This window comes from Rutidosis leptorrhynchoides, chromosome 2 (assembly GCF_046630445.1).
Source record: "Rutidosis leptorrhynchoides isolate AG116_Rl617_1_P2 chromosome 2, CSIRO_AGI_Rlap_v1, whole genome shotgun sequence".
Taxonomy (NCBI): domain Eukaryota; kingdom Viridiplantae; phylum Streptophyta; class Magnoliopsida; order Asterales; family Asteraceae; genus Rutidosis; species Rutidosis leptorrhynchoides.
The window spans coordinates 417,706,883-417,718,667 of NC_092334.1; the positions used below are offsets into that span (position 1 = coordinate 417,706,883).

An 11,785-nucleotide genomic window follows, 5' to 3' on the forward strand; every position below is an offset into this window, starting at 1 on the left:
AAGTTGTTGCGCAAACAGAGAGCCAACCACCCGTCAGTTAAGGGACTATCTTGGAAAAATTTGAATACCATGAAGCACATAAAAAAAAAAAACCTTCAGAGACTAAACCAACAATGAATTCTAAGAGCTAATTCATTGTTGGTCGAAAATTTGGTAAAATCAAAGACATTTTAAGAGCTAATTCGATTTGAAAATTTGGTCGAAAAATTCCAAGACCAATTAAAAGAGATACGTCTTCCTATGGTCATGAGGGTTACGTTAAGGTTTTGATTTTTCATTGGCTCGCAATTAAGAGAGTTTTCCCGTTAAAGACGTCTTAGCAAGAAGACATATTTTGCCTCCTAATCAATCTTCATTATGCGTTTGGTGTATGGTTGATGTTGAAAGTGTCGAACATTTTCATTGCTTGTTTAGTTTTCTCAAATTTCCGTCCAATGTTTCTTTTGCAGGTATGTTTCCAATTCTTATCTTTGTAATGTTTTCCGATAACTTTCATCGTTTTGATGAAGTTATTGTGTCTTTTAATAAAATCCTTCTTTCGCCGGAAAAAAAAAAAAAAAAAAAAAAAAAAAGATTAACTAATTAATTATGTCTTTGTACGACTTCAAGAACTCGATGAATCTTTTTCCCTTTATCCAAACATAAAAATTTGAACTTGTCAAAAAGCTTAAGGTATTACTTGCTTACCCTCATCTGTAATTCCTATGTTTACTCATACTTTGACATTTTATATTGACTTCCTGTAACTCCAAGATTCAATTTCTCTTCAGATTATATTCTTCCTTTATGTTGTTTTAGCTACTAATTGTTCTGGGTTTTTGTTGATACTACAATTTTAATACTTTAGGGTTTATGCAATTCAGTATGCTTATGAATCTTTGATTAATTTTACATATGTGTAGTGTAATTTATAAAATAGAAAAAAAAATTGTCTTTGGGTTTATCAATTCAGGGTGTTCTTGAGTTGACTTATGATGTTTTAGTAGCTATCTTAGTTTGACATTTTTGATGCTTTATTTAAATAATAAAAGGAATGTGAGAACCATTTTTTGTATAATTTTATGCTTTTCATTTGACAAGAATATAGTAATAGTAATGATTGGCGTTACATTGAATCATCCAGATGATCCTATGGCCTGGATGAGTCCAACTGTACGTATTTGGTAGGAAATCAAGAGGCACAGTTTGACTAATTTGGTCAAACAGTGTTAGCATTCATGATATTAGACCATTAGTTATGGTAGAGTGACTGTTGCGATTGTTGTGTAGTTGTAGGGGGTAAATTTTGTTGACGTGACAGTATTGTAGGAAAGAAAGTTATTACGGAGAAGGTTGTGAGTGATATGGTAAAATATGATCCGTAGTTGAGAGAAAAATAAATAAATAAATAAATAAATAATCAACAAGCAATCACAAGTAACGAATTTTCGTTGTAGCGCTCGTGGATTTATGACCCACACCCCCAAAACACCTCACAACGGGCGTTGCGAACGTTTTTAGGCTGCCATGTCACACCACGCCCCCATAAACCATGCCGAAAATACTACTGTAATTAGTGGTCTTAAGTTATCATGTAGGAATTGAATATTACCTAACCTAAAAGTAAACAAAGTTAAAAAATATTTGTCTTAAGAGTTATAGATTAGCAATATGATGTATCAGTTTCAATATGAAAGTACTAATTTTGACTTCTAAAGTATAAACATAACTACTATTAGGGATATTAACAAGGTTGTTGCCATGTACAATTTGCATGTTACATGAACTTATATATAGTTAAAAACTCAAGCTATTCGTACAAAGCAAAATGAAAATGCGGAAGTGTTAAATGTCTTGAAATGTGATATGATTGCACATGCCATTAATTTTATTTGGAATTTGATATGGAAACCGAAAGATATGCTAACTTCTATATTGTAACTATTATTCAGTAACCTCAAAGAACATGGAATCCAACGTTGGAATTGCAGAAGATGTTACTGAAGTAAATCCATTTCTTAAAAATCAGATTACATTAGGTCATTAGTTTCTGTATGACTTAAATCAGTTAAGTGTTTTTTTTTTCCTTCTTGTAATTTGCAGTTGATAGGAAATACACCAATGGTTTATCTTAATAAGATTGTCGACGGCTGTGTTGCTCGTATTGCTGCCAAATTGGAAAATATGGAACCCTGCTCTAGTGTAAAAGACAGGTGAATTATCTTGCTTTATTTTATTAAAAAAAGGGTTCTCAACATTTACGTTATCTTTTTTTTTTTTTTTTTTTACCTTTATGTGAACAAATAGGATTGCATTAAGTATGATCATAGATGCAGAAGAAAAGGGTCTCATTACCCCTGGGAAGGTTAGATAACTTGCTGTATTATCTACCATTTTTTATACAACTTATTATTGATCCGCACTTTTTTTTTTTTTTTTGAAAAATGATTATTATCTTGAGGAAGACGGTGCTTATTGAGGCTACAAGTGGCAATACGGGTATTGGGTTGGCGTTTGTTGCAGCAAATAGAGGTTACAAACTTATCATAGTTATGCCATCTACGTATAGCATGGAGAGAAGGATCGTTATGCGCGCTTTTGGGGCCGAATTGCGAATCACCGATGCAGCCAAGGGCATTGATGGCGTTCTTGAAAAAGTTAATGAAATAGTAGAGAAAACACCCAATATTTATTTCCTTAAACAATTTGAAAATCCAGCTAACCCAAAGGTAATTTATCTATGTCATGTAAAAAGTAAAATAAAGATTTATGAGTAGGTGCTGATAATGATGATAACATTTTAGATTCATTACGAGACAACTGGACCAGAGATTTGGGTCGGGTCTAAAGGGAAAGTTGATGCTTTCGTTTCTGGCATAGGGACTGGTGGAACCGTGACTGGAGTCGGGAAGTTTCTTAAGGAGAAAAACGCAAACATAAAGGTGATCATCAGATCATGTTTCTTGATTTCGACATACAACATGTTATAGTTTCCTTATGGTTTGGCATAATTTGAATTTAGGTATATGGTGTGGAGCCAACTGAAAGTGCTGTATTAAATGGAGGAAACCCTGGTATTTTATTGAATTAAACGTAAAGTTTAGATCTTTAGTTTCACTAAGTTTGGTGTCATATTTTTACACAAGGAGGCCAAATGGTAAGGTGTCTTGATGTCCTTTAATTTTCACTGATTTAGGGCCACATAAGATTCAGGGAATTGGTGCTGGTTTTATCGCGGATGTTTTGGATGTCAACATTATTGATGAAGTTATTATGGTTAGCATCGTACTGCGTTTCTTTTTTATCTGAACTATAACAATTGAATCTTAACCGTTCGTCAAATATCTTCAGATATCTAGTGAAGAAGCCATTGAAACTGCTAAGCTTCTTGCTTTGAAAGAAGGTTTACTGGTATGTTCTTACTAAATGGTACAAACCCATTTTCCCCAAAAATTTCTAATTTTAAAAATCGTTAACGGGACATATGTAGGTGGGAATTTCATCAGGGGCAGCAGCTGCTGCTGCAATTAGAATAGCAAAACGACCAGAATATACTGGAAAACTCATTGTTGTAAGATTTAAATCTCTTAACTTACTATGTTGAATCTTTTATCATAGATTGTTATTGTGATATGCTTGTTTGTAAGTTGTAACTTCGTTTCTAAATAACAAATACAGGTAGTTTTTCCAAGCTTTGGGGAGAGATATTTATCGACTGTGTTGTTTGATTCAGTTAGAAATGAAGTCGAGAACTTGCCTATCGAGTGATGGATTTATCACATGATGTCTCGGCAGACCCAAACATTGGTCTGTTTTATTTTGTTCATACTTTATACAAGTGTGTTGTTTTGTTTTACAGAATTATACATACGGTAACGGATATTAAAGAGGTTTAATTTGAAACAAAGTATCTGATTAACAGTTTCAATATGTAAGATTTTTATCAAGAATAGGTTCACTTAAACCATCACAAGATAGTCCAGTGGTTTGAACCCCGAATTCTTTGCAAGAGGTTTCAAGGTTGAATACTGTCTAGGACGAATATTTAATAGTGGCCAGGGATGGGTTGGAAACCGGGGAGTAATCCTGGGGCGTACATCAGAGTATTGGTCGGATTACTTGCTCTTTCGGGTAGTCTGAACATGGAAAACCTTCCAACTTAAATCGATTCACTTAGCTGTCCGTTGTCGAATATAACATAATACAAGTCCAACACGATGGGCAAATATTATTCGGTCAATTACCGAATCAGATTCGCTAAAGTGGTTAAGATTACATATATTCTAGGTGATTGGTTCAAAAACACACCTTTCTAGCTCACCAAAAATTAAGACTTGAACAATAACCAAAATAATATGGTAATGAGCACTTATTATTATTATTGCAACCAAAGCATATACAGCAACTTAAAAGTTTATGCATAAATCAAAACACAGGTTATAAACCAGGAGGGTTAAACACAAGATTTAAGTTTTAACCACAAAGTACAAGATTTAAAAAAAAAAAAAAAAAAAAAAAAAGAGATAGGAGAAATAAGTTGCTGTTAAAGATAGCATATCTAGTAGGAAAAGGCTAACTTAAGCCGAAACAGTAGCAGCTTCTCCAGCATGTTTAACGATGCAGGCATGGAGCTCGTCTTTCTTAGCACCCACAACTTTGTCTACCGTTTCTCCATCCTTGATGAACAGAAACGTTGGCATCGCCTCCACTTTATAGTCTTGAGCAACTTTCTGTATTAGCAAAACATAAGTTCGTTAGTTCGATGTTTGAAACTCGAATTAGCCCTCTAAAGTAATATTATGAATGTGATCCATGGAGTTATTTTACCTCGAGTTCATCCACATCGACCTTAAGGAAGGTAACATGAGGCATCTTTTTAGCAAAGTCAGCCAAGATTGGTGCAATCACACGGCAAGGACCACACCATGAGGCTGTGAAATCCACAACCACCTGTCGTAAGTACATTCATCGTAGTCAGATAACATATAACCGATAATCCATAACCAGTTTTACTCGTAATTTGGTAAACATACATAGATCGATAAACTTCAGACCATTCTTAGTATGTACAAAATGCTTATATTCATATATCGTTATAAAGAAAGTCGCATCATATCTACAATTCAAGAAACCAGTATAGAATTCTTATTCTTAATCAAATTCATGAACTGACCACACTATATACTTAGCCTTTCAAAAAAAGTAAGAAAAATAAAATAAAAAACCAATATATACTTAAAATCATATGTATACATCTTAAACTAAATTTTCATCCATGTTAAGAAACCAATGAAAGCGAAAACATTGGCCAGATTTCATCGCTAATTCACAAGAGACATAATTCAAAAAGTATATGTAATTATGTATTTATGTATATGCATAAAAACAAATAAACGAGTCAGACTGTAGATTAATACAAAATTGTTATGTCTCAATTTCCAAATAGTCCAATACAAACTCCAAATTCATAAATTCATACACAATGATAAATATTCTTCATGATTCATTAATAATTAATAATTCATACAAATCAATAAACGTAAAACCTAATTACAGCATGTCAAAAACTCTAACCAAACTTCTAAAATGAATCGGTCTTACCAAACAGCCTCACAAAAAAAAAAAAAAAAAAAAAAAAAAATCGAATATGAATAGCAGAAATGCATACAAAACATGTAAATTCATATATAAACCAATAACAATTTCTACGGAAATTAATTAATAAAAAACTGGAAAACAGGATTATTATTATACCAATTTCTGAGACCCCTTATGCTTTTGAAGCTGTTCGTTCCATTGATCAACGGTGTGACAGCCAATTACAACGCCTTCTTCTGACGCCATTTTTTCACCAAAATTTTGTTACAAAAAAACCCTAATTTCGTCGATTAATTAAGTGTTTCAAAGAAATTCGTTTCGTATTTTAGCTTTCGAATATGAAAATTGTGCAGAACCGAACCCGTGTATATATAGGGACCAAGTTCATTACTTTACTCTCCGGTGGTTCAAATGACGTAAATACCCTCTCACTAGGTCGATTATGGATTTTTTAAAGTGAATATCAAAAAATCATATAGTTTAAATTTTCGAAATTCCTCCGTATATCGATATCGAAGCGCGTCGTAAGCGTGGTGGCTTTTTTATTAATTAAAAAAATAAATTTTTAAAAGTGATTCTCACACACTACTTTCAACTCCTTAAATTAATATAAAAGTATAACTGTAAATTTATAAGACAAAAATATAGATAAATTAAAAAGTATTGTATGAGTTCATTTTTCAAACATATAAAACATATAATATTATATATTACTATAATTATTAAATCTAATCTCATCCCATTTATCTCAATTCATCTCATCTTATTTCTCATCTCATTTTAATATTAAAATAAAATTTTAATAAAAAATTATTATCTTTCTAAAGTGTTTTACAACCATCAATAACAATAGAATTTAGAGAGAAATAAGGATGAGAGAGAATCCACATATTGAATGCACATACATCTATCATATGCTTTTATTCTTTAAAAAAAAATCTAAAAAAAAATCAAGAAAAAAGAAATTTTGTAGAAAAGAAATTTTGTAGAAAAGAATTTTCGAAAATTTAAAATGTCAAGCCTGATTTCAAAAACAACACAATTGCGTGCCGCGTAGTATAGCGGGCAGACCATGGGCCGTTTTGCATTTTATTTTAAATAAGGGCCTTGATGTAATTTTGCATGTGAACGAGTTTTAAGACTAGTGACTAGATCTGAAAACTTCATTTTCATCCACCAAGCATTTTTTAGAGCTCCCAACTCTAGTGTGAGAAAGGTCTTGAGAGAGAGCTCTAATTGAAGAACGTGATGTTAGTCTTCACCCAAATTGGAGTTCCTCCTTGTTGTGGATGCAACTAGACTTCTTCTTGGTGTTGAGATAAACCTTTAATCCGAATTTTGTTGTTCAATTTATAAACTAGGATTAGGATTTGGGTTGGTGTTTGTCCATGAACCCCATTTCTTGTGAAAATTGGGGTTTAGGTGTATAATTGGGTGTGTGGACCACAACTATGTGGGTCTTTGTTCTAATGACGAATTTAGTGATATTTGTTATGATTTTAGGTGTTAATCGCTAGTTATATTGTGTATGATTGTTCTAGATGTTCATAAGAATATGTATTGAGTCAAAATTTGGGTGTTGGATTTGAATTGTATCAAAGCTATGGTTATGTAAAATTTTTGGAAACTCTAAGAGTAGGTACTTAAATTATTTGTGTAATTAGTGTTTTGGGTGACATAATCACTAGCCATTAGTGATTATGGGTGTTTTTGAGTTGTGTCAAAATGGGTTATGTGCATTTGGGTCAAATTTGGACTTAGTACATAGTGGTGTTGGGTATGATCACTACCTAGCTAGTGATCTAGTGTCGGGACTTAGGTTTGATCTTGTGGAGTCTAGTACAATTTACGTTAGAATTGTACTTACTAGAATGGGTTAAAATTACCACCCGAAGTGGTAATTGACTTGTGCTTATTTAAGTGTCTAAATGGGCGGGTTTTGGCGAGCAAGGTGTAATCCCTCGGTTATGGGATTGTGGGGTCAGATTCTCTTAAAGAGAATGAGCTTTATGTGTATGTGTTATATAGGTGATTGCTTGCTCGAATGCGGTAATGGTGATTATGCATGCATGAATTGCGCGTGCGTTTCCAAGGTGAGTGGTATATTTATGCGTGTATGTATATAATTTATTTGCTTGCGCTGGATTTGGTTTAGTGATTTTCGTGCGTCAGATTCACTAGAGTGTTATCCGTGCGTCTGGTTCATTCAAGTTCGTGTGCTCGATACCACATCGGGTGAGGTGGTGAAAATCGCGTGTTCGTATCACCACAGGTGTTAGGTGAAAACCGTGTGTTCGTATCACCATAACATGTGCGAGACGGGTGTGTGTGGCAAATCTCATTTGTCACTTTAGTTCGTGTGTTCGATACCACCCGTGGGGTTAGTGAAATCGTGTGTTCGTATCACTAATGGTTGTTATGAATAATCGATGGTTCATTCGCAAGAACCATTCCCATGCTTATGGTTAACCATGAAGTGTGTGTAGTTGTTGTTTAGCATGCTTTTTTGATTAAATGATTGTTGTAATGCTTGTTGCGGTGTTTATTGCATGTTTTTTATAATATGGATGCAAGTAGGTATGTTGTATGCATACGTGTATAAATATTGCATTCACTAAGTTTTATGCTTACCCCTCACGTTGTTTACCTTTTTATAAGTACTCGTTGAATGTATTGGAGAATCCTAGTAGTTCGACTAGAATGCTAGGAGCTTGCTTGAGCTTGGTGGAATGGCTTGAAGCCTTTGGACTTGGGTGGGGGATTGGTAAAATTCCCGTGATCATGCTCATGATATTGGGTTGGGTTATTGAGCCACAACCCGACATTTTGTGTACTTGGGTCGGAATTGCCACTTTATTTGTAACGGGTCGTTATGTCCCAATGGTTCGATTGTTATAAATTGTCGTTTAAAATTATTGTAAACGTGATGTATTGGTGTATGGCAGGTTTTAAGTATCAAACAAAGCGATAAATTGATTTTATTAAAAATTGGATTAGTGTAAAAGTTGATAACATGTCTGACTTGCTTTTTAGTTATACGGCGCAATGCGCAAAGATTTTGTGCGCCACGCAGATGGGCGTGAGCTGGTGATCAGGTCTAGTTGAAGGTTCTGTTTTGAAAACACGTTTTATGGCGCGTCGCGCAGGGTTTGTGCGCGCCGCGCAGACCCCTTTTAAAAAAGTGGTGTTTTTCGTGTAAACGGTATTGGGTCGTTTCATAGAAGAAAAAAAATTAATTATTTTTTTAAATTCACATCAACGCAAACTGAATGTCACGTCAGCGCAGACTGATTGTCACAACAGCATAGGTTGACACGTGGCTCAGTCTGTGCCACACAGGGTGACACGTGTCAGTCTGCCATGATGTGGAATTTTTAAAAAAATCAAAAAATATTTTTTCCCTGAATTTTTTTAGAGAATTAATTTTTTTTCACTCTGTGAGCAGATTGAAAAAAAATCATTTTTTTCCTAATCTGTATGTAGATTGAAGGTGAATCTATGCAGATTGAAGGTTAATCTGCGAGTTCTATGAGTTCTCTCTCACCATTAGTTCTCTCTCACCATTAGTTCTCCCTGGATCCCCTTCAATATATATATATATATATATATATATATATATATATATATATATATATATATATATATATATATATATATATATATATATATATATATATATATAGTGGACCAATCCATAGCTAAGCACTAAATGGGGTACAAACTGGATAAGTAAATATGGGCCTCACATTTTAGAAATTTCAATTTTATACTTAAAAACGAGGGGGGTATTTTGGTCATTTTCATAATTTAATTTCGGCAGCAATAAAAATAAAAGAAAAGGAAATACTCCGTAAAAGACTGCACAGTAGGGTTCATACGTTCTTCAACTTTCATCTCCTTTAACTTTTAACTGATATCTTATCCAATCTCAGATCCTTGTAACACGATTTTGATTTCACGTTACGGACTCAAATAGAAAGCTTCAAAATCATGATTCCGAGACGATGAAGCCGTTAAGTTATTACACTCACCTGAAGATACTGCACTGAGTGTTTCCACTTTCGAGCCCTATTAATTGTAATCTGGAGAAATCGGTGTGTTCTAGTATGGAAGCTGACAATTCTTTAGGGAATTCGAGCCCTAATGACATCAATATAGTTAAATCGGTGTTTTCGGCTATGGAAACAGACAAGTCGTTGTGGAATTCGAGTCTTAGTAACTTTAATTTGGTGAAACAAGAGCCAGTTGACTCTGATTCGTTGCAGAATTAGTCACAGATCAATTCAGATCCACTAATTTCATAGTTAACCAAGCTGAAGGAACGAGAGAAGAAGGTTTGTGTTAATAAGTGAATTATTAACGTTTTTAGTTGTTATATGTTTAATTTTGAGTAATTGAGCTATATTTTTCAGCTCAATTATTAACGTTTTTAGTTGTTTTATGTTTATTTTTGAGCAATAGACACTTCTTGCTCACTTTCCGGTATGCAGTTTTATTAGTTTTTTTATATAAATATAAAATAACCTACATACATGATGTATATATAGTATGATGTGAGGTACCTGCATTTTGCTAGGGTTTACCTAATATTGATGTTTGCTTGTTGTTTTGCACAGTCAGCGAGAGTGCTTAAAGCACTAATTAGTATGATAATGTGCGGTATGTAATGACCCGGAATTTTCCGACCAAATTATACTTATGAGATTAATTTTACATAAATTAAACCATATCAACATGATAAGCAATCTAAATTGTTGAGACTTGTGTTTTTGAAAAGAGTTTTACACAACGTTTGACTGTCCAATATGACCGATGATATCACGAACTATATAACATACGATAATTATACGTTTGTGTATATATATATATATTTATATATATTTAACATGATCTAAGGATGGTTTAACATCTCATTGTGTACTAATGACAATGAGTTATAAGTATATTTTGAAACTACTAACTTAAGTTTTCAAAACGATAACTATACGTAACATTCTTTGATATATATACTTATAATCTATAATGCTTATACATGTATCGTATATATAATGTATTTAATCACTTTTTAAGGACTTAAATACATAAAACAATATAAGTATATTCACAAAAGATAGCTATATTTGAATTCTCATTCCGTTTCCTCAAGATTTCTATACGTATATCTAGGGTATATGTACCCGTATCATACCCAGCTTCTATACGTATTTACTATTGGTATATACACATCAAATCAACATCCTAATCAACATTATTACTGCCCTAGATATGAGGTAACTAGAATTTGTCAAGTAGTATGAATTATTAGTAAGAAAACAAAATTAGGAATCCTTTTCTTTCTTTATAAACTAAAAACGTTTTTATAAATGAACACCATTTCTTCACTCCATTTTCTCATACCTACACCCTCATTTCTCTCTCAAAATACTCCTAACTTCATACTTGATCATCTCCAAGCATTTTCCCCATCATTTTGCTTCAATTACAAGCCTTAAACACCATAAGAAAACTCTTTCAAGAACATATCAAAATAACCACCCATTTGAAGAAGTTTACTTCCAACCTTTTGATCTAACTCCATGTAACATCCCGCCTTTTTCCATTTATTTTTCCGTTATACTAATATAAAGTCCGTTATATGTTTATAACATCTCCCGTTGATACGCGTTTTAAATTATCTCGTTTAGGTAATTCCCGCACCCGAACGAAAGTTGAGGGACTAAACTTGACAAGGGATCAAACCCTTGACTAGGTCAAAGGGTCAAACCCCTTTCACCCATTCATTACCATCTCCCTATCTCTCTCTCTTTCTCTCTAGCAAGAACACACCCAATTTCCTTTCTCATTCATTCATCATCTAAATCCGGATTAGGGAGCTAGCAACCAAATAAATTACATATTCGTGATCCTCTCTTCATCCTCTTCATTTTGGTACCAACTTCATCTCATTTGGGTAACTTTCTAAAATCACTAGATTTTGTGTTCTTGATGTTTTTAACTTATAAAAGTGTTAATTAGTGTCTATGGCTCAAGTCTAACATGAATATATGATTTATATGCTCGATCTCGTTGTTTTAGTGTAACTAACATGAACTTGAATTTTGGTGTGATGTTCTTGAATTTTGGATGATCATATGTTGTTAGATGTTGAAAGTTGATGTTTTAATTGTGTTACTAGCATCACTAGCTTCAATTTGATGTATAGGTTGAT

At 33.3% G+C, this 11,785-nt stretch overlaps 2 protein-coding genes across 3 annotated transcripts; one reads left to right on the plus strand and one right to left on the minus strand.

The window, feature by feature from the left end:
- Positions 1 to 600: 600 nt before the first annotated feature.
- LOC139892340 (cysteine synthase-like) lies at positions 601 to 3,944 on the plus strand. 2 transcript variants are annotated; one of them, XM_071875409.1, is made up of 11 exons: positions 601 to 672; positions 1,932 to 1,984; positions 2,083 to 2,192; positions 2,287 to 2,344; positions 2,445 to 2,708; positions 2,784 to 2,921; positions 3,002 to 3,053; positions 3,176 to 3,255; positions 3,331 to 3,390; positions 3,470 to 3,550; positions 3,658 to 3,944. In XM_071875409.1, exons 2-11 carry the CDS (start codon positions 1,946 to 1,948, stop codon positions 3,745 to 3,747), a joined length of 972 nt encoding a protein of 323 aa, XP_071731510.1. In that variant the 5' UTR covers positions 601 to 672; positions 1,932 to 1,945; the 3' UTR covers positions 3,748 to 3,944. The 2 variants fall into 2 exon arrangements, 1 of the variants encoding a protein (XP_071731510.1); XR_011774041.1 differs by lacking the exons at positions 3,470 to 3,550; positions 3,658 to 3,944 and having other exon boundaries at positions 3,002 to 3,072; positions 3,331 to 3,388.
- A 391-nt stretch (positions 3,945 to 4,335) lies between these two features.
- On the minus strand, positions 4,336 to 5,924 carry LOC139892341 (thioredoxin H1-like). Its single transcript, XM_071875410.1, has 3 exons — positions 5,734 to 5,924; positions 4,807 to 4,929; positions 4,336 to 4,709 (listed from the first exon to the last, which is right to left on the minus strand). The coding sequence occupies exons 1-3, from the start codon at positions 5,821 to 5,823 to the stop codon at positions 4,557 to 4,559; spliced, it is 366 nt and encodes a 121-aa protein (XP_071731511.1). The 5' UTR covers positions 5,824 to 5,924; the 3' UTR covers positions 4,336 to 4,556.
- Positions 5,925 to 11,785: the final 5,861 nt, after the last annotated feature.